Source organism: Formica exsecta, unplaced genomic scaffold, assembly GCF_003651465.1.
Source record: "Formica exsecta isolate Colony F162 unplaced genomic scaffold, ASM365146v1 scaffold192, whole genome shotgun sequence".
Taxonomy (NCBI): domain Eukaryota; kingdom Metazoa; phylum Arthropoda; class Insecta; order Hymenoptera; family Formicidae; genus Formica; species Formica exsecta.
This window is the reverse complement of record NW_021849218.1, coordinates 531,754-556,031: the sequence shown is the minus strand read 5'-3', so window position 1 is coordinate 556,031 and position 24,278 is coordinate 531,754. Positions and strand designations below refer to the sequence as shown.

At 38.0% G+C, this 24,278-nt stretch overlaps 1 protein-coding gene across 1 annotated transcript in view; it reads right to left on the bottom strand.

Annotated features, from left to right (window-relative positions):
* The window catches only part of LOC115233966 (platelet endothelial cell adhesion molecule-like), a 142,260-nt gene that overhangs the window by 11,628 nt on the left and 106,354 nt on the right, over positions 1 to 24,278 (bottom strand). Inside the window, exon 5 of the mRNA XM_029804633.1 lies at positions 4,395 to 4,596. Coding sequence (XP_029660493.1) covers positions 4,395 to 4,596 — 202 coding nt within the window. The remainder of the gene's footprint in view (positions 1 to 4,394; positions 4,597 to 24,278) is intronic.

The following is a 24,278-nucleotide window of genomic DNA, read 5'->3' as shown; positions in this document are numbered from 1 at the left end:
ACGACGCGAGTTTTTCTGCGTGGGAACAAACTCTCCAGAGCAAAGGCAATCTCGCGTAACGCGCGCGGAGATGTTATATAACATCATTTTGGGGCGAATGCATATTCCCTGACTCAATATGATTATATTCATGTATACAAGTTCTGTAACTTGAACGCGAAACTAGTATTGATCGACGTTAGTCAAGAAATATATGATATTTTTACATACTTGTCTGTTATTCGAGCTTCTAGATTTATTCCATTTTTATTTCATGCAACTATATTTTTGATGTGCTTGCATGTGTTTTAAGTTAAAAAATAGAAACTTAGGAAACGTGAAACTAGTGTTATCAATTTGACAAGTAAAATTTTTAATACTATATGGGGTAAAATAAACTTGATGTTAAATGTTTTGATATTTACACGTATTATTTTTTATGTCATACAGTTATATATTAAATATTATTAATGTCACTTTGTAAGCACAGTACAATAATTACATAAAGTTGAATAAATACACATATCAGTTATATGCAACATATAATAATTGATGTATTTGTAATAGCTATAAAACATACATCAAAATATAAACGGGAAAAATATTTAAAACTGCGTTACCAATAACAGTTTTCTAGAATTAAATATGTTATAAAATGGCTAAATCAAAAAATGCATTCACTATAAAATGATGTTACGTATATCGAATTGAAAAGAAAGAATATTGCAAAAATTAACGTCCGCTTTACTATGTTGTATATTATGTTATATCAATGTTATATGTAAATCGAACATTGTATAAAAGACGCGAGTTATTGAGTTAAAAAAACTAACGTAAACAAAAAATACTATTTTTGTGGTCGCTTTTATTTTCTGTAAATGCCACACAAGTCTTTTATAGAACGCTGCACATTGCATGCTGCATGCTGCATGCGATCGGCGCTTATTAAATGTTATCGGGCAAATGTCATTGAAAATAAAATGTACGTCTCGCTTTCGTCGGAATATAGACCTCCGCCCTTTTTAAAATAAACAAATATGAGGTGAACCGAGCTCCCCGGTAGTTTAACAGTACAGTAGCTCGACAGATGCGAATAATATTTAACGAAAAATGTCGAGGGATTAATACACGACCCAGCGGAAAAGTGATTATGGTACCGTCAGACGTGTACCAACTTCTGATAAATGTCGCTATGCGCTAAAATCGAAATTTTTATATGTTTCGTAATCCACGTTTCGCCGCGATTTATTAAATTTACGCCGCTGGCAACTGGTCAACTTGTGTACAGGATTGAATGTACGCACGTTAATTTTGTTTCGCGTACAAATGATTTTCCTTTATTTTCGCAAAATGCATGTATGTGCGCACTTTGGAAAAGGGATTACCCGGCAGATTATATGTCAAAATGTTTTATTGATATCGCCGACAGAATTCATCAGTGTCCGCCTCTCGAATTGAACGTGCGAGAATCATTAAAAAATAGAAAATATTCTAACTTACAAGACGATACATGTACGTATTATACTGTTGTAACAATGGATACTGTAATATCTGTACGCTGTACTTTAGCTTCATATTACGTGTGATATTTCGGTTTACCGCAGCATAGTTGATTACCTATCTCGGAATAACTCTGGTTTACCACTGCATAGTTGATTGGCTATATCGAAATAACGCGAGTTTATCAGCTTGACATATTAAAGAGGCACACGCGCTGCATATCATGCGCTCGCCAGCATCATCCTCAATATCGTGATAAGAAGTTTTTCAAGGCTCCAACTACGTCGGCGAATTCATGAACATTCTCCGCGACGGTCTTCGCGACAACACCTGCCAACCATCTCTTCAAGTCATCCATCTATTTTGCAACCGTTTCACATATTAAACTTCAGTTCACGTCAGCGGAAGAAAATCGCTAAAAGATGTACGGCAACATCCCTCACATTATTCTGTGAGCGCAAATATATTCTATATCTTCCCGCAATAAAAGTTTACATCCGTAAATGTAGAGACAAGATCTTTAAAATTTCTATATAGTCTTTTCTCGTACTACGTTTCATCCATGGTTTCTGCGAGCACTTTGATGTTGAATTCTCTTTAATATTTTTAATGTTAGCTACGTTTCTTAGTAATAATTTCTCTTAAGTTGACCATTTGAAAATGTTTTTAAACATTGTTAATCTTCTTTCGAAAATTGTTAATTTATATAGTTTTTACCTCACCGTATAAAATATATATTTTAAAATAAAATTTCGCAGAGAAATCTTTTAAGGGACTATTTCGATTAAAATAATAAAAAGAAAGGAAACTTTCAAAGTAACGTAAAACGAAAGCTTGAATATCGTGCCAGATTGTAGCGATAACAATTTACGTACCATGGATTGTGCAACGTTGAAAAATGGAATATGGTATTTATTAACCAAAAAACCGTACGCAGTATGATACATAATAGCAAACAATAAAACTCATGTATAACGTGTGGCTTTTCTGGGAAAACAGGGGGATGCCATATCATAGCAAGATATAAAAGAGACAAAAAAGTGTATAACAACGCTTATACGTTCATCGTATTTTCCCGGGACGAATTGCACAATGCGCAAAAACCCACTGGATATTTTCCCGACTGTCGAGCGAGCGGAAGTATCCAATCACCCGTATTTTGAACAGAATCCATGGAGAGCCAGATTCAAAACACCAGGATATAGATTATCGGCAGACGATACTTTTCGATTCCGCAGGGTACGAATGCGATCATAAAATTGGGATTGCCAACGGGGACACTGCTAGTGAGAGTTGCATCAGTGTAATCTATTGACACATACTGCTGCAATTTCAAAGCTAGGTTTTAAACTAGCTCCCGATCTCTGGCACAGGATTAATAGTGCACGATTGTAACAAAATTGAACTTGTCGAAATGAGATTGAACATTACACATACACACAACGGGATTGAATACGTTAAATGTAGCAATCGCGCGTCGGCCAATTTTATAATAAAAGACAGTGATTATTTTCTAAGCGCTAAAATTAGTAAAATTAAAATTTTTTAATGATATCATTGCAAAATAATTCTTATCTACTTCTTCTTGTAAAAAAAAAATTGAATAATTGAAAGAATAAAATATTATAGAATAGGCGAATAATTTACAGTATTATATTGACATATAATTTAATTGCAATTTTTTCAAAAAATATAATTAAATACAAAATATATTTATATCTTTTTCTAGAATGGAGATTAATTTTTATAAAAAAATAAAATACTTGAGAGATATACACTAAGATTAGTATCGCGAGCAACTGGCTTTTAGAGAATTTTCAAGTAGATTCACAACTTTAATCTGTATTTCCGAGCAAAACTCTCGTGAATTATTTCGCATCTATGCAACATCCACGAGAGAAACGGCAGACGTCATCGGTGCAGCAGTGACTGCGCACGTACACGCGACGACGAAAGTTGGAACGCCGGCGGATGCGGCGGGCAAAGGGCGAAAGGACAGGTCGGTCAAGCGGAAGGGTAATGGAAGCGTCGGTTATATCCGTGGCCGCTCAATTAAATCTCGTCGACGTCGCGTGCAGGAAGCGAGCGCAGCATGCACCGGAGGCTTCCTTACCGATTTCAAGTGGGTGGACCCCGCTCTCGAAATTTATTAGTCCGTGCGACCGACCGACTAATCCTGGCTCCAGTAGCCTGAGCGCGCGCGACTATTACTCGCAGAGTGTTGATATTGGTCGCAAAGTTATAAAAAAAATAGAGATGAGCATCCAGATCAAATAATATCGTGCCATTAAAAAAAAAAAAAAAATTATTTGACTATTTATCACTCTCTTTCTTTCTCTCCCGTAGATCTTTTCGTTGAGCTCTACTACTGAATTTGCTATAATTACCGATATGTCACGAGAAGGATATCATACTAATCCTCTGGTAAGATTGCATATAGCGATATCGGATAGCGAGGAATCTGATTCTAATCGAACATAATTTAACTTGAGATAACTTAATCAGACTCGATTTAATTTACGTTGACCTTGGGTATTTCTCTCCTCAAATATATTCACGTTGGCAACTAAACGCAATTATCATTCAAATAGCTCAGTTGGCTCGAATTAGATGAAGTAAGAGAATGTAGCGTATAAATATGAAAATATTAAATTGTAATTTAGAGAAATGTGTTAAATCATAAGCTGAGTACAGAATATTTTCAATTTTTCTCCAATTCAACATAATTATCTCTAAACGACGCCATTCGATTCGGATGATCGAATCGGGCGTAATAGCACACGTTATATCGCGAAAGTTCGTGAGAACAGCCAACGAGTTGCGAGATCCGAAGAACGGATTTATGAGGCGCAAAAATCCGCGACCGACGGTTTATAAGATACTACAGGGCATGGAAATAAAATTTTTATAGTCACCTCTTTCGGGCACGGGCTCGCGTAGACCCGTGCCGAGCTGGAGTTCGCTCGTCTTCAAGTAGATGCCATCAGGTATTTGGGCGGTGCAACGTAGAGTCAATTGGCCGTTCGTGTAATGAAACGGCTGAAGGAGGAGATTGATCTCGCTCCATTGCGCCCCGTCCTCGTCTTTCGTCCGCTGTTGCCTCGCGGTTGCCTCCACCTGCAACAAATCAAGCGCGAGCCCATCGTTAGAACAATGTATGAAGAAAATGTCGCGAGAAAAGCTACGAACGCAGCGAGAGGGGTGGATAGAGCGTGAGAGGGTGGGACGCCGTAGAGAGAGCCGGAGAAATGTAAATCTGCTTTCAACGAAATCCGTTCATCCGGAATCGGGAGGCGAATACTCGCCCTACCAGACACCCCGCTCTCTTTCGTCATCCTGCGCACTCAACGACGTCCCGCGCCAAGTACAAAGACGAGGGTTTCCAGTTCGATGGAAAGTTAGAAGACTCGGCCCGCGTTCCTGGCGCCGTATTCTCCCGATTAATGTCTCTCCTTTTTTTTCTTTCTCTCTCTCTCTCTCTCTCTCTCTCTTCCTTTTTGTCTTTTTGCGCGAGATCGGTTCTCGTCGAGCGGCGGCGGCAACGAGCGAACCGAAAGTATTGGCCGGAATGACAAAGTTCCGGCTTTCTTAATGGATCATTATCGTTCCGGGAGTCATGATGGCGTCGAAAGTTAGTTATTCGGATGAATCGTACGGTAGAGTGATTTGTAAGAAGTTTATCGAAATTTTTATCAATGTAGACGATAGATCAATAGAGTTTTTACTCATCGTATTTTTGATATGTACAGATTTTGCGAGACATAATTTCTCTCTCTCTCTCTCTCTCTCTCTTCTTGATTATTTTATATTTGCATTTTATAATTGCAAGTTTGAATCAATATAAAAAAGTAAATGTTTCTCTAAGATATGTGCTACATAACATTTTTTATTTTGGGATACATATATTAATTTATTGTTATTTTATTTATTATTAATTATTATTGTTATTATTATTAAATACTATTTGTTATACGTAAACAAAGGAGAAAATAAAATAGCTCACGTTTACACGGTATGCCTATTATTGGTACATCCTATAGAAATTAATTGTAAGAATACTTACAAATGCAAAGACATCTAAAACAATTACGAGAGAAACGCAACATAATCTTCTCAAATAACAATCAGCAGTGAAATTGAACCTTAGAGAGTAATTTTTGATCGTGATCAATCAAATGAAGCCAAACAGAAAGCAACTATAATGAAAGAACTTTATAGTGAGAAGCCACTACAGTTTTATACTAAATATTACAATAATCTACAATATACACTCTGAGCTCTGAATAACTTCAAAGGCAAAAATAAACAAATAAATTTTCCAGCTATACTGTTATTAGGTTTAATAATTAAATATAAATAAATATAAAATATTTACTTTTCTATCAAATATATATATACTTTTTATATTCTCATCAGAGAATGTTTGACACATATCAGAATATAATATAATTTAATAAATTAATTAATAATCGAATTTAATGAGAGATACTATTGAATAAAGATCTCGATATAAATATAAGTATATTGCAATTTATAATAATTTATACGTTATAAAAGCTTAATGTTAGCTTCAACAAACAATATCGGCAGAAATGTGAGCATTACACACAAGAGTACTTGCTGATTTCACATTTTTTCTCAATTGAAGAATTATACAATTCGCACGATGTAGTGTGATATACGGCGACACGAGCAAAAAAGAATCTCGATCAATGTTTAATGACCAAATAGCATTGATGCTTATCCCCCGGCGCAGTAAGTGCGCCCAGCCGAATATAAATTCCGCTTTTTAAACAGCTACCGTGAAATTCAATCTCGGAAAGAAGTGAGCGAAAGTGATTACAGCGGTTGAATACAGATTATGAGAAGGCGGTCGCTACGTCATATTTAAGCGCCCGGGATTTTCTTTGTAAGCGTCCAAAGGAAGGCTACATTTCTTTTCCCACGAGCACACTTTCTTGTCCTATGCAATGGAAAATTAAAAAAAACGCTTGAGTTTGCCTAACGGATCATGAAATTTTCTATTATGAGATTAAATGTTGCTAGTCTTATCAAAGAAAAAAAAATCCGCTCTAATATTATATTGCGGAAAGAGCTTTGTTATATAATGACGTATTCATGCAATGTAATATCTATTAAATTTTCGCAACATTGAATTTTGAAAAAAAAATAATGCAAAACTGCAAACCGAATAATCTTGCAATTTGTTCCTCAATAAAAGTACATAATTCGACAAACAAAGGCTTTGTAAGTTTGTAAAGATCTTGCAAAACTTTCTTTTCGATCTTCTAATTGTCTACTTTTGTTAAAAGTTTCATGGTTCACTTATAAGCCTTCTTTCAATATTCTTTAGCGAACTTGAAGTTGATTTTTCATCGATCAAAATTTTATTGCCTCTGTTTTTAGAGGAACTTCTAATTTTTAGTACTGAATACCTTAGTAGTTAAATTAAAAATGCATTAAAGTAAAGCTCACTTGAAGTTAAATGAATAATTAAATCGTTGTTATACAATTTTATTGTATAATATTTAATTATCGATATTTTATTTCTAATATCTTAAGTTTCTTACAGAATTAATAACAAACTTACTATATCTAATAAACATTTATCGCAATTATAATAATTGTCAAAAATATGTTTTATAGCAACAAATGTTTCCACAAGTATTTTACAAAAAAAGAATACTTAAAATAAATAAATGTTGCAAAATATTACTTATGTAAGCGTTTAGAAAATGTGGAAGTTATTTCACACACATGGAGAAGAGGTAGAAACGCTAACAATGTTTGCTTCGCATGCTCTACCGCATTCTCTCGAATTCCCGCATTCCCCCACAAAGCCTACAAAGGTTAAGATATATGTAACGCCATGTGTTATCTAAGTTAAGTAATCAAGCGAGAAATTCGAGACCGAATTAAAGCAGATATATCTACAATTATTTCTAATATAAGAGAACAATTTAATAAATTATTATAATGAAAGTTGTCGAGCCAGAGATGATATAAATCACGCATTTTTCTTGTTTTAAAAAAAGAACTTTTAGAAATTAATCTAAATTTTTCAGTTAATTTGTCGTAACGCTTTTTTATAATACTACAAAAAACGTTTAATGCTTTTTTTTATTGTACATAGATAAGCAAAAGTTGACACACGTGAATATTCTGAAAAATGATTATAGCTCTGTTTAAATAAAATTTACTTCAAATTGGAATTCTTTTTAATTTATTCTTATTTACTTACAATCCTGAAGCATTACAATCTTCAGATTAAAATATTTTTCGATTTTTAATATTATTTTCTAAATTAGATCACGCTTTTTAATTTCCAGGCAAAGAAAAAGTTATTTTCACATTTGTCAAAACGAGAGAGAAAGAGAAACAAAATAAAGAGAAAGAGAGAAAGAGAAAATACTATTACATCGTTGATTTATGCCTTTTATGGAACAGCTTGTATTTTCTAATTTCATTATTCGTCATCTGAAAATGGAATTCTTTCTTTCTTTGTTATTCAAGACGCAGATTGCCAGAAATGCTGCTGCACAGCAAGCCATTACAGAGCTGCGCACACTACCAACGCGAACGAGATATGAAATCTCGCAGTAATGCACATTTAATTGCACGTACAGTACTTGTTGAATCGATGCGCGCGTATATCTGAAAACCAATATATTCGATTGATATCGTGAACATGGAATCCGATTGATATCGAGAAAAAATACGACTATCTCCATGGGGACTGAAGCAATGCGAAAATAGATAAAAACGTCCTCTGTGTACGAGACACAAATGAAATTTTTATAAAAAATTACTTCAAATAGAACTATTTGATCCGCTATCTAGCAGCCTGTTGTTATACCTTTCTTTGTATTTCAATCACGAATTAATTGTAAGATATCCCGTGTGAATCGCGAAAAGCGCCTGCAAATAACTCTGTATCGTATAAACGAGAAAAAAGAGATATAGATTAAATCTTCCGCATATAGTTTTAATTAGAAAAAAACCGTAAAAAATTGTGACGTTCAAAAAGTTACGCTCAGAAATATTCGATAGATATTGGAGAGGAATTTGCAAAAATGATCGGGAAAATTTTCGAAACAGTGATGATGATGACACAATCGAGTCATCGTAGAAAGAAATTTGTCGGCGAACGAGATGCGGTTTACGAAGTTTCATTAATGATGAAACCCAAGACTATATATCGAAATGTATTTATCGGTGAAACTACCGCTACCATCACTACGTGGATTGCATCACCGTCGTAATGCATCACGTTGCACGTTTGTTTACGTACTAACCCCATGATGGACAGCTCACCCTGAGTGAGCCGCGCACAATAACAACCGATATACATACGACACATACAGATCTCGTGCCGCGGGCTTACGCCTCGAAACGTCACTGCTTGCAATTCGGAGTGTGCATTGCACCTAAGAGCGTAGCCATGCGAGAAACCTTTGCAATGACAGTTTGGTCCTCGAATTTATGCGGACGGGCGTGCCGTCGTGTAACGCGAGAAACGAGATACTTTTGACCTCGGTTATTTTATGTAGACCTCAAGCCTCTCCCGCGGCACCTTTGAAGTGTCGCGCGGTTTTCGGTGCAACCGCTCACTTATGAAATATAACCCCCGACCGGGCTTGCTCTCGTAGGTAGTAGGTTGACTCATTTACGTCATGGCTTTAGCGTCGTCTCGAAATGGGATATTATGGGAGTCTCTCTTGTGCCAGCTGTACCAGCGCTACTTCCTTTTTCTTTTCCGGAACAATAGTCCGCGATCTTTTGTATCTCCTATTCGTTCTAATTAGCGGCATTCTTTGAATGGCATACCTTGAAATAATTCTGTGCTGTACCTCGAGGTATTAACTCGTGTTTTTTATTGATTCTAGATTTCGAATATATAAAACATTTTTTGTATGCGCGGATCAGAATACGACATTTATATTAAAAATAATATTACTCTAATTTTTCGTTAATAAATTTAAAAATAAATATAAATATAAAATATGAAATAAATATAAAAGTCCTATATAATAAACAGATTAAAAACAATATTTCAATATTACTTATTATTTTAATCATAATGTAGTTTATACGTTACAATAAACATTTTAAATTATGGTCACAAAGAAACGTATAAAAATAATTTTACTGGAAAATTTCTGTATGAAAAAGTAAGTGACGAGTATCTGTCTATCTTTACGACTACGGTAGACGGCAAAGTGCTGCAATGCGTTTCTGCGGAAATTTCAAAGTGATCTCCAAGCTTGCCGCCATCTAGCAAATTTTCGTGCATCAGCGCAGCTATCTCTTTCCTTTCGTAAGAGAGGCGATAGATACCCGATAAGTCGAGTTCCTTGGAAAGATCTTGGCCCAACATGCATGCAAATTCTGACCGCGATGGTGGCGCGGATATCGTATCTAGAGACGTGCGGATATATGTGTATATGCATCCGTGCACGTTTAAGGTAGCCATGGATACCGCGAGCAATCCAATTTATCCCTAGTTGCCCCCGATCCCGACCGCCTTCTTTAGCGACTATAGCGAAATCCTTCCTCAAGCGAAATTCTATATTGCGTCGAGATCCAACCGGTATTTAAGCGTCGTTTATCGCTGGCGTAAGTGCTCGAGATGCAGGGGATGATATCGAGTTAACCAAACGGGGTAGACAGAAAGGTGGGAGGATCATTCGAGGCGACTTGAATAAAACGACGCTCGCGGCAAAACGTGCGGCGGGAAAAAGAAGCCAAAAGCCAATGCTCGAAAGCAGAATCGATCTTATAAAGGATTCTTCAGGTATCCTTTTACAAGCTTGCTTGTCTACGGTAAGAGTATAGGCGGACGTGTCTGGACTGTAGTCCGTTCGTAACGAGCGAGTTGCGCAAATCCAGCTTCACGAATCTGCTTTCTGCCCAGATACGCGATTGATTAGACCGTAGGACATCGCGGGAACATTGCATACGATATGATAAAACAGTTTAAGAATATAAAAAAAAAAAAACCGACAAAGAGATACTACTATCGCATGGTTTGTCTGCGCTCGTTATTGCTATCAATGCTTAAGGAGGATGCTGGCGATATCGAGAGAAGAAAGAAAGAGCCATCTCCACAGGACGGAAATAAAAAAAAAAAAAAAAGAGATCGTGCTTTTCCGGCAGAGAAGAGAAATCAAAAGGCACAACTCGAACGTCGACGATCGGCTCGAGAGAAATCTTCTTCCTCCCTTGCTGGAGTTTACTCGAGCATACTTTGCGAATCAATCGACTGTCTACGGAGGCTGCGACATTAGTTTTCTTCCAATGTACGTTTTCGCCAACATATCTGCTTTATATTGCTTTTTTGTCGTATTGTCTGATGCACCTTTAATCCGTGAAAAGCAAAGTGCATGTTACGTTTACATTATAGAATGCGTTTATTTTGTTTTAATGTAACAGCTGCAATAGCTGATAAGTTAATGCATTACATAATTTGATTGACACAATGGTACGGCTGAAATAACACATATTACGCGTATGTAATAATTATCAATAATAGAGCACATGATTGATGTTTGTCATCCACACATATCTAGTGACATATAATAAAAGCAAAGCTTGTGTAGTTGATGTCGGTGTTTATAACATATTAAAAGTTAAATTCGTATACTTATGTAAAGTATATGTTTACGGATATATATACATATATTTTCGTTGCACACATTTTTACATTTTATGTTTGCACTTTGACAGCTCAATTTTCTAAGTTTTGAATCTTGCAAGCATTGCTTTTCATCCAATCTTAAAGTTTACGTAACATTTTTTACACTTCACGAAGCTCGTTTCAAGCTGCGCACAGATATATCAAGTGTTTTCGAAGATGCGCACATCCTCTTAACTGCAAATCTTTTCAAAGGCATAAAAAATTATATTGAATTTTGTCGTAAAAAATTTCTTAATTTTCATATCAGATATTTCGATTAAAATTCTTAGTCAAATTTTGCTGAAGCAAAATCTATTGGAAATTGAATGAAAATTTATGTTACATCATTGAATAATTCATTATTTGCAACATCAAGATTTGATTTGATTATATTAATTTTCTTTCATTTCTTTATAACAATAAAAACGTTATTACCTCAACGCTGAAAAAAGTCACCATTCTTCGTACTTTAGTTATACCGATGTGATTCAAGGAAAGTTCGCTTTCTTTTACTTTCGTAAAAACTTTGTACTAACTTTCGCAAATGTAATGTATTCTTTGTTAGGCTTAGTGTTATAAAACTTTGTCCGGTATTGCCGGTCCTTTAGAATTGAAATACACGAAAAAAAAAAAACGCGTTAGACAGAAAAAGAGAGAGAAAATCGAAATATCATCCATACTAGTGCATTAACTTCGACAACGCGTTTCGTTTTTAGCCGTGCGTCAACTGACGAGAATGAATCTTCGTTTTTCTCCATTTCGATGGCTCTTTTTTTAGTCATTCAGGGAGAGCTAGTGAGCCTTTCTGTTTTATTTCACTTCCGTGTGTTATTCGTTGCGCGCATACATACGTTCGGTCTCCATGATCTATGGGACAGATCTGATCCACCGACCGCGCGGAGTGACGCGCCTACATGCGGTTGCACACGCGAATACGATAAATCACGGCGAATATGAGCTCGGAACGCGCATTGCCACACGGGGTGCCATTCGAAACAGGCCGAACGTCCAGGGCAAACGTTTGCAGTTTCTCTCCGACGTCGCGTCCCTCTTGTATACTCTGATCGATGATTCTGCAATGACAGTTGCCGCTTTCTGTTAACAGATGCGTCGTCGTGCTTCAATCGCGAAATGAAGAATCGTGCGCGATTGACACATCGGTTTCTTATCTCATCGAGGTTTCATCTCGCAAGTACGACACTAGTCTTAGTCTGACACAATTACGCTTTATTTCACTCTGATAATGCATGGATAATATAAAGAAAGATATACATGTACAATAACGCGCAGTTACAAGTGTGGATTACATTATAGAATAAATTAGATCTTAATTGCGAGAAATTCTCTTACTTTCGCGTGTCTAAACTTACTTTACTTATTAATTAACGGAATTTCTCAGGAAACACTTACTCTTATGACCAAGCATCGTACTGTCTCCGGATCACGAGTTTTTAACTTTAATCCGGATTATCTTCTAAGAGGAGAGAATAAGTAATAATGGTAATAGAGTATGATGGGATCTCTTAATATTTCTTGATACAATGGAAAATGTGTAAAATAGAATTCAAAAGACAAAAATAGAAACCATGATAAACCTCTGAGATACTACGAGCGTGATATCATGGCATATTCGTGGTAATATCCGCCCTTCAGACTCTGCTTGTTCATGCAATTTAGTAGAGTATACAGAGTGCCCCAGACTCGCCGTATGTGTCCTTTCAACAACAGATACCACAGATCAAACAAGAAAATGGCGATTGCTACAATTTCGAGAAATTAGTAGTGATGAAATTATATAAAATTGAAAAATAAAGACTTTCGACGAATTAAATTCAAGAAATAAAAACAGAGTAAATTTTAATTTTAAATAAACTTTTCCTCTCACACGATAAAGATATCTAATTTATTAATATATTTATTAATACATATACATATATGAGAAGATAATTATTATCAAATGTTTCAGAGTGAAAATAAAACTTGAGACAAACAGCTCTAAACATACATTGAATATATGTATGTACAATATGTACAAACCACCTAAGTGTTCGTAGAATATGCGAAGGAACGACGTGTTACGCCGCCGAATCGTGAGGGGCCCGATCTTGTACGAGGTGAGAATACTAACAGCGGTTGTGTAACGAAAGCTGCGGGAATTATATATGCGAGTGTACAGGAAGCAACTGTAAAGAGCCGGGTGTATAGCAAGCGAAAGGATAGAAGAAGGAAGAGAGGGAAGTATGTGCTTTCGGGTCGGCCAGAGTACTGGCACTCCTCGTTTCCGAGTTGCGAGCCACTCGAGAGCTCTCTTCCCTGCCTCCTTTTCGCGAAAATTGCGCTACGTAAGAGTGCCGTACGAGTACGGAAGACTAACGGATTTGAGCAGGAATCCATAGCCCGTATCCTCGTTCAAGCGAATATACATCTTGCTAAGAGTGATTTATAACGCCTCGTAATCTTCCTTTTGCCGGTCGCCTGTCATTTGCACTGAGAATTTAATGAGATCTTAGAATCCAGTAAAATTGTAAAATCACAATTCTTTTACTTCTTTGTTAATATGTTTTCTCTTGATCTGTGCGTGAGATTATATCCTATTAGATGATCATCAAATGATTATTCCTAATATCGCGCAATTTTTATGAATTTTATTATAATTTTTCAGAATGACATTCCGTTTTTGCAAATAGAATAAGATGCTAAATGTTTAATTAATCTCATCAACACGTACATTAATTCAAGTTTTTAAATTCTCATAAAGAATCAATATACTATAAATATCCATAAAAATAAAAAAAAGGACTTTCCTTTCATTTTCTTGATAATTAGACATAACACTGCTTTTACAGTGGACAGGTGCAATTTACCCTATGTGTATATTCTGTTTAATAAAGCGAATGCTATATCCGAATGATCACTGGCATTCAAGACAGTTATATACGCAATGCTATCGGGCGTACTAATCCGTAACAAGGGGCATTATGCGCGTCGCTGTTGATTACTTACACGACACCGAAGTTACTGACACCGTATCCAATAGCAGGAGCATATCGTGTCACAAAGGTCAACAACTCGAAGGATAAGATCCTTTTGATCCGTCAAAGGATTTAGTTTGCGGTTAGCGGTGATCCCGGTATACGATTTCGAGACTTAGTAACACAGCTGCTTCCATAACCAACTATAGTTCGCACTAGTAGATCTCGATTAAGAGGAAACATTCGTCCTTCTCATGATTACCTAGTTTTCGCTTATTCTAGATGATCGAGATTGCCTTGTGTAATTCATGAGAGCTAGAAAACGAATGGCTATCATTGACAAATATTTAATAAATAGAAATTATACATATTTATGAAATTTGATGTGCTTTTATGTCACGTTAAATAGTTTCAGTTTTAGATTTTTTTTTCATTTTAAGTAAAACATTTTAATTCGCTATAGTTGTTTCATTAATATATATACACTTTTTAGATTTTTACATGGAACGTAAAAATGTGAAAGAATTTCATGGATATCACAAATTCTTTTAAAGTTATTCGCACATATTTAAACGCAAGAATCAGTGTCGTCGAGTATACCTAGAAATTTCATCATTCAATGCATTCGCTTTCGAATTCCGAAATGATCATCAAAGGGAAACCTTTGTAAATTCCTCGGCTGTAACTTCCCCGCTGTTATCCGAACAATCTCGCTTATCGCGTGTACCGCGTGTGTCGCAAAATTTGCGTTTCAACTTTAAAATGACGTATCCATTATGAATAATTAATCTTCTTTTTTGCAGTCCCAGAGTCGCGTTTGTACCTTATGGTCGGCCAATAAAACGTAATTTTCGCCAGACGTGAGGTATAATCGGTCCGCATCGCGTCACGCAGCAATAAAGAGAATACGCGAATGTCAGTGCGCATAATTGCGTTAGCGGCGATGGTGGAGATCCGGGGTATTTCAACCTGTTTTGAATTCATGGGCGCTGTTCAGTCGTACCCCACACCGTATTCAGAGCCGCCCGTTCCTCTCCCTTTCCTTACGCGTGTACTTGTCACGAGGGGAGAGCCTCTCTTTTCCTCTCCCTTTCCCTCTCTCTCTCTCTCTCTCTTTCGTATCCGTTGCGAGTTACGAGAGATTTATGCGAATCAAGATACTCCAGCGTGATTGCGCGAGTCCCGAATCTGGAAAGATATATCTCAGGTGCGAAGAAGAAGTACGTTAGAATTCGTAGGGAGGAATCAAGGGGAGTAGAGATCCTTTCTCGCGGCGGTGGTCGAAAACGAACTCCTCGTCTTGATCCCCTGTCAGGTTACGCTTCGCCGTGCGATCCGTAAGGCTCGCGATTCGCATTTTCTGACGGGATTTCGGGTGTAGGTGGGCGTGTAAAAACCCTTAAGTGCACAATCTGTCAAATGGTCGCTTGATATGCACAAGTACGAGCATTCGAAAGTGGTATTCGCAAAATGTGTGCGCATGGATCGAAAATATCAGCTTGAAAATCAGTTTCTCAACAGCACGGAGATTACAACGATATGTGGGATGGTGTGTACGATATACTAATTTACGGTCGCGTTAATACTTAACGAAGTAGTTTCAAACTCGAGTTTGCAGCGTAACATCTTCGGTATACTTTGATCAAGCAGCTGATGCTTACTCGCATTACAGTATTGTACGTGCGAAGCTAAAAGATTTAATATTGCTTCATGCTCTCCATGTTAAAAAATACAAGAAAACATGACAAACTAAAAGAAAGATTGAAAATAACATGAAAGACTATATTTTTTGAGCTATCATTAAATTTTTTATTTTAATATTAACATTCACATTGATATTCTCATAAATAATGTATATAATCCGACACGGCGCCATTAGCACATAGAATTCTGTATCAAGTTTTCAATTAATCAACGAATAAATTATTAAAAGCATATATAAAGAGTATTCGAGATTATTAGCGTTGCATTTCAGTCACAAATGTCAAAAGACATGTTAAATTATAAGTATGCAGATTTAATAATATCGAGAAATCGATAGTTATTACGCCATAAGCAAATGAGAATTAAAGGGTTTACACGAATAATATTTTACAAACAATGTTTTGTTCTTTAGTCATTTTCAAGCAAGCTTTGCTTTGTATTTAAATAGAAACTTAATTCAGAGATGAATTGCTGAGATATATAATGTTGAAATTCGACAAATTGCGCCAGGCATCCTTCAAATTTTCTTAAATAGTAGACTGACTCAAAACCTATTAAAGAATCTACATTGGAATGGCAAATGAAACAATTTAAATACATATTTTAACGACAACTGCTTTAGATCAAAGTCGAATTTTCCTTAATGAAAATGTAATGGAAACCATTACCTCTGTGCTTTTCGCAGCTTTAAAATTTTCAAACTTATAAATATTTTGACGGTTAAATATCAAATTAAAATTTTGTTAAATATAACTTAATGTAACTAAAAAATTATATATATAATACATTAATATTAAATAATGCACAAATGAAATTGATTTATAACTAACATTAATAATTAATTATCAATTTATATATTATAGCTTGCGTGACGTTATAATTCTAAAGTATCCTTAAAGTTTTTATCTAAAATTGCATGAAATTTATCTTTAAATTGATATATCATAGAACTTAGCGTTTTAAGTGGTATAAATTGCATCTAAGAAGAGAAGTGCATGTTGCACGCGATTTGTCTCTTTGTATAAATCGCATTCGCAACATTTGTAAGAACAACCTTAGTCCTCTGGTAGTTTCTGTCAAGAGTCGTCGAGTAAATAGTCCGAACGGGATTCATTTCAGTAAATATGTCTCCCAACACACGTCACAGAGCTTTCGCGTTATACGACATCATTTATAAAACGAAGAAGACTGTCATACAGCGCCAAAAGTAGTGATAAATAATACGCAATTTGAGGCATCTAGCTGTACGGAATTTTAGGTCGAGAAATAAAACTAAATCGATGTGTATGATGAACATTTTCCTGCATTTGTGGTGCACTTATATTATTTGTAAATGATTGAGATAGCCTGTAAATATCAAATTGTGTGGACACGGTTGAAAGAAAACCATTTCGCAATGCAGTAATAAACACGTCGAAATAAACACACTCTTTTTCTTTTTTGAGCATCAATAAATCATTGGCTACGAGACAACGTCGAATAGCTTGATTTTTTTTTTCCCTCGCTGCGGAGTACGAAGAAATCTTGCAAACTATAATACGATAGTGGATATAAAGCGGCAATAAAAACGGAGACGTCACTCCAATGGACAAACGATCATCGCCATTACCATTGGCCCGTAAACGCGCGAGGAGGACGCGCGCACGTCCGCGGTTATTAATGCATTCCGCAGCTCTATTTATGATCCGCTTCCACCCAGAAGTCGTTTACTTTCAATTCTCGGATGTTCGATTAATTTTCGTATCGATGGCGCCTCGACGCGACGCCGGCGCCCACCGACGTCATGTGCCGCCGTGAAATTTATAGCCCCACGGATTTCGCGAACTTCGCCTCGGGCTATGGTCAACGGCTACCGCGATCGCGGAAAATCCGATATATCCGGGGACGTGTTGGACGGGATATTTAAAAGTGTCTAGCTCACGAGTTACTATCTGTACGAGGGCTGAGCGTACACAAATGGCCCGAGAGAGGCGCGATACATATCCTCCGCGAAATAACGGCGATTAAACTTTATGGGCCACGAACCGTGTCGAGCTCTCTTCTGGCCGATTGGCGGAGACAGAAACCGAGGCTGATTGCGGAATACGGATCTGTACAGAGTAGTTCGATCGTTTTATACCATGAGCCATCCCGTGTGCTCTCCTGAAATATGGTTTTGTCGTCCGCGCGCGCGACAGGTGCACGGAATGGAGTAAGGTACGATCATGTGCAGCTTTATACGCCAATATTTCGTACACCTACGAAATATTTGAATATAATGCGTAGAGATTTACTTGATTTTTTTTTTCCCTCGCTGCGGAGTACGAAGAAATCTTGCAAACTATAATACGATAGTGGATATAAAGCGGCAATAAAAACGGAGACGTCACTCCAATGGACAAACGATCATCGCCATTACCATTGGCCCGTAAACGCGCGAGGAGGACGCGCGCACGTCCGCGGTTATTAATGCATTCCGCAGCTCTATTTATGATCCGCTTCCACCCAGAAGTCGTTTACTTTCAATTCTCGGATGTTCGATTAATTTTCGTATCGATGGCGCCTCGACGCGACGCCGGCGCCCACCGACGTCATGTGCCGCCGTGAAATTTATAGCCCCACGGATTTCGCGAACTTCGCCTCGGGCTATGGTCAACGGCTACCGCGATCGCGGAAAATCCGATATATCCGGGGACGTGTTGGACGGGATATTTAAAAGTGTCTAGCTCACGAGTTACTATCTGTACGAGGGCTGAGCGTACACAAATGGCCCGAGAGAGGCGCGATACATATCCTCCGCGAAATAACGGCGATTAAACTTTATGGGCCACGAACCGTGTCGAGCTCTCTTCTGGCCGATTGGCGGAGACAGAAACCGAGGCTGATTGCGGAATACGGATCTGTACAGAGTAGTTCGATCGTTTTATACCATGAGCCATCCCGTGTGCTCTCCTGAAATATGGTTTTGTCGTCCGCGCGCGCGACAGGTGCACGGAATGGAGTAAGGTACGATCATGTGCAGCTTTATACGCCAATATTTCGTACACCTACGAAATATTTGAATATAATGCGTAGAGATTTAAAAAAAAAAAATTGCATTTACATTACATTTTACAAAAGTATTATAAAATATTTATCATGTGTAAATTTTTTTTTTTACCTTACGATTAGATAGGAAAAATTACCAAGTTTTAAATGAGAAAATCTTCAATTGTCGATGATAATTAGAAAACAACAAACGGTTGCAATTCTCGATAGACTGTCGCACCGCTTGCAGTGATAAATAAACAAATTTTACTCCATCTTCCTAATATCGGAAATTTTTTTTTTCTTTATGTCAGAGAAATCTAGCGAGACTTTATTCACGAGAGTATAGGTGTGATTATCCATTCTGTTTTCCGTGTGCTCATCGATCCGAGTGTCGGTAGTCGTCGTCGTTTCAGGCAGAGACATTCCCCGCACCGTGGGTATTATCGCTCCGTCATAGATATATGGTGCCGTGGTATGCGAGCGTATTCTCGTGCATCATCTCCGGGATATGGTCCAACTGTCGCTCGCGAATCATGACGGCGGGGCTGTCATCGCGACCCATCCGATGGCGGCGTAACCTACTTTCTTCAGCCAGAATTCTTTTCTCCTCTAGACGGAAAGCGTTCGTAAAGTATTAACCGGTGACCTATGAGTAGGTCCCCCCCCCCTGTGCCGGCGACGGTGGGAGGTCGATCTGAAGAGCGGATAGATACCGATAAAGGTGGAGGTTAATAGCTCGAGAGCAAGGCGGGATCGAGGACACGTCCATAAAACTAATGATATAGAAACGAATGCTACGATAATAAAGCGCAGCCATTGACCGTCATGCGACACGCTCTCTATTCGACGTCTGTATAATTATTGTTAAACATTAGATGATGATATTATCCCGTGTACAATCATATATATATATATCTTATTTAACTTTGAGAATGTGATTTATTGCCCGAGTTGCGCCTTTTCTCGAAATTACGTAACAAGGCGCGCGCTATATCGGAAACAAGTCCGAACTTATATTAAAACAATAAGAACGGAGGACAAGTCGCGTCATCGGGACTTGATGCCGAAGATATTTCTATACGTGACCATGTCGCGATTTAGCGTGTGACCTAGAACAAATAGTCGCGCAGATGTTACGTAGCCGATATACGTTCGTGATATTTCGACGGTGCGAAGGAACGGTAAGATCGATCTAGTCGATATAACGTGTCCTATCGAAAAGGAGGGAGGTTGCAACAGCAACACACGCGCCCTTCCTGTTTCTTCTTCCTTCGTCGGCATCTCGGTCCATGCCACCCCCTTCTCTTCCCCCCCCCCCCCCCTCTCTCTCTCTATCGTGATCTTCTTTCCGTCTCCCTCGAAAAATTATGAGTACGTGTAACTCGGCTATGACGTATAACGCATCGTTGGCCCGATACCGGAAAAGAAGGCATTCCAGGCCATTGGTCACGACGACGCTTAAGCGACGTTCTATCTTTTCGTCGATGTGTGCCGTCGGTGCTTTATGCTCCACGACGATTGAACCCTCTAGGGGGCTCTTGTCTCTCACCCCCCGTCTCCTCCTTTGTCGCGCGCTGTCTCGCGTTAAAGCTCAGAGGGACGGGGATGGTCCGTGCTCTGCTCGCCTTTTGCTTCTTCTTCCCTACCTTTCGTCCTGCGTCACTGCGCGATAGTCGTAACCCTCCTCCACCGCTCTGTTCCTTCTCCTTGTCTCTCGTGCGCGACTTCAAAGCCGCCACAGCTTTCGCAATAAGACACTGCGAGACAAAAGCTGCTCTTTGCCTATTGCGCGCATTCCGCTTTCAACTCACACGCCCGCGTTCAATCTCTATCCCGTCGTCATTGTTCATCGTCTGTTCATTCGATATCCGATTGCCCCTTGATTGTGGCGCGAGAGGGATATATTGCATCGCGGAGAGACTAAAAATAAAACTGTTTCAAAGACGAACCGTATGGAAACAATACGTGCCATCTCCTCCCTCCCTTTCGAGACGTGATGAATTAATTTCGGACGTAACATCGGGGGATGCACGCGTGGCGCACCGACGCGACAGTGAGATACGCTGTCATTCCTCGGTGAATGTCGCGTGAATCTCAGATTCCTCGGGGCCAGTCCGGGGGACCAAGCGTGTTACATGGTCTTTCGTGCAATTAGCCGCGCGCCCGTGCATTAACGTTTTGATTTATGGAGGTAATTAATGCTGCCTTTCCCGTATGCGAATTGTTGCTAGTCCTATTTGATACTCGATTGCTGGCGCACTGCTACCTAATTTCTATACGCCGTTGCGTCTTTAAAAGCTTTCGAAGAAAATCTGCGTCTATTTATTTTTTGTTACGTTTTGTTAGAGGAATAGTAAAATTAGTTATTGTGCCAATCACTATTACTCGGGCGCGAAGAAGGTTATTTCATTGTATTTGCTCTGCAATCGACTCGTGCAAAAAATCTATTGAAACATTACAATTATTACCTTTAATTGGTAAATTATATATCAAACGTATGTCGATAACACACTCTTGATTACAGCAATTTCGCTATATTATAGTATATTATAGAAAACTTTTTAAAATTAATCTCTGTTCATTAGTCATATAATCCTTTTGTTATAACGTTAATGAAAAAGATATACATGGTAAAGCAACAATGTTGTTAACAGATGCATTTTAATCCGTTGTGTCAGCAAACTTTTAAAAGCGTTTATATGAAAGTTACGGAAGAGACACAGCACACAAAACTGAATTGTAAAGTTGATCGAGTAACTGCAGCAACATGATGACTATAATGTAATTTGCATGCATTACATGCAGTAGTATAATGACCAGTATGTTGTAATGGGGCAGAGACAATCTGCTGTTATTGCGACGTCACTGTCAACTTGATGTGTGTATTCATGAATCTAACAATTGTCATTTTTGACACTGACAGAATAAAGTCGGACAATTTTTAATATTAAAAATATGCCAAAAAAGAAGAGAGAGAGGGAGAGACAGAAAACGTAAGCGACAATTTCCTGAAAATTTCCTAGATATTTTTGTTCAAAATTCCAGCTAAAGAGAATATTTTAAAGATTTTTTGGTGCACCTTTCTAAAATAAGTTTTTTCATTATACGCGTTTTCTAATGCTTTTCACTCATACGAAAGAAAAACATAAATCCACTTAAGTTTCAAGTATTAGATTTACAAATGTACTGAAAAAAAACTTAATAGCTTTCATTAAAATAAAGATTTTTAACTTACATAACATTTCCATTTTTTGTCATTAAAACTTAAAATAAAAAACATGTACTGCATTTTAAATATTTTGTTAATATATTAGATATATAAATAAAGATGTGTAGATATATATATATTTATGTGTAGATATATATATATTTATAATATATTTTAAACACATAATTTACAACTTGATTTATCGGCGGATTGCAGACTGTTTATAGTATAAAAACGAAATTATTAAAGAGAGAATTTTTCTTAAAAATTCTCTGGAAATTCCTGGTTTTCCACGTTTTTCCAGGAAGTAGACATTCTGTGTAACTATATAACAAGATACATGACATATTTCCCGTATATAAAACTCATTAGCAAGGAAATAATTTATTATCCAAAGGAAAATTAAAGAAGAGTCCGCATCGTAGCGTGTTTTGAAAGTGCGGGACACCAGCTGCAAGTTTCCTTGAGCAAAGGATAACCCAGCAGGATTACATTACGTCGAGGACGACGCGAGAGTGGGTATTAGTCCGCCGTCTGCAACTCACAGTAAATTTAGCATGTTTCGGCTGAGCTTGGGAAATCTGTTAGATAGTGACCTCTCCATCGTCTTGGAAAGTTACACACGGGCCAAAAATCTTTGCTGAATTTAACTTCGCAAAATATTATCTTAACAATGCGCGTCGTTCAAGACATCCGTACGCCTTAACTTCGTTGACGATAACGGCACAATGTTCGCAATTGTCGAAACACTTTCTTCGTACAATAACGAACGCTTTATCATCGAAAGTCTATGACTATACCATCAGGTGGGCAACGTGATAGTTTTCGAATCCTCGCCTTATAACTTTGGATAAGTTCGCGCTATTTCAAGTGAGCTCGGATGTTCGATGTAATTCTGACGACTTTCCCGACTTTCTTTGGACTTTTTAACGCGAAAGCAGCGGAGATTTATGCGGCAGTTAAAAATCCACCGCATAAATATATTACCGCCGGAGCAAATTTCCCGAGTGTACATTAATCTGAATTTTTATCCGCGTCATCGTGACCTTCCTATAATACGTAATCTATAGACGTACTTCATCACTAATTCTTTGTTTGCACGGAGACTGCCGATGAATTTTTAAATTGCAACAGCGTGGAGCCTTCATTACGTCTTAAATGGATATTAATTTTGAATGACAGTTCATATATGCTGTACGGTCGAGTATGTTATAATAGATTTAAATAAATTTCTATTTTTTTAATCGCTTTAAAAATATGTTTCAGAAATTAGCTCGTAACCTATCGGTTAAACTCTGATTCATTTCATTTTATATAGGCAACTTAGCCAACTATCTCGTTTAAGTCTTCCTGGATGTTATGCTCGGGGCTCAGACGACAGACTGGTATTAGTCGTTTGTCTCTAACTGTACATCCGGCGCATTTAGGTTAAAGTCGGTAGTATCTAGCGACCGGTTAAGCTTCCCGATAAACTCGTCAGCCGTTTGAATCGACTATACGGTATCAGCTTCAATTTACCGCCGGCTGTAGAGAGCACAGTTCCTTTCAGTAAAGTGGACAAGCATCTCACGCGCTTCGCTATCGTGTACTATCGGCAAAACGAAACTGGCGGCTCGCGATAATGTGTGTCGTGTATCCGTGTGTCTATGTGCATTGATGTGCTCGTGTCAAGTATACGCATACTATACACCAGCTTTATTAGACCGCGTAGGTCTGAAGTTCGGTCATGGGGTTGACGAGTAACGAAGTGAACGCGGAAACACGGACAGAGAGAAAGAGGGTGTACGGGCGGATGGAAATGAGGGATTGAAAGGGAGCGAAACGTGTGCGAAATACAAGCGAACGCCGGAAACGCGTCAGGGAATAAAGGACAATGTGAAAGAGAGAGAGAGAGAGAGATACAGGAATTGACGAAGCGACGAAAAACAGAGTGGACGACTAGTTGGTAGTTTTAGGGGAGAAACCATTATATAGACGAGACAAGCCTGAGAGACATCTAGTCTCGATGTCTCTTCAAAAGGATCTTTCTGGATGGAAAACAATGGGTTCCGTGTATATTTATCCGTTCCATTACGACGACGGCGATCGTGGCGATGTGACGCCGGGAGTCCCCGCTTGTTTATCGATGATTCGTTAAGTGGCCCCGCTTCATCTCTTTCTCGCGTCTGTTCTCTCTTTTATCATTTGCGTCTCATACCGGGTAACCTCGTCTCCTCTCTCTCTCTATCCT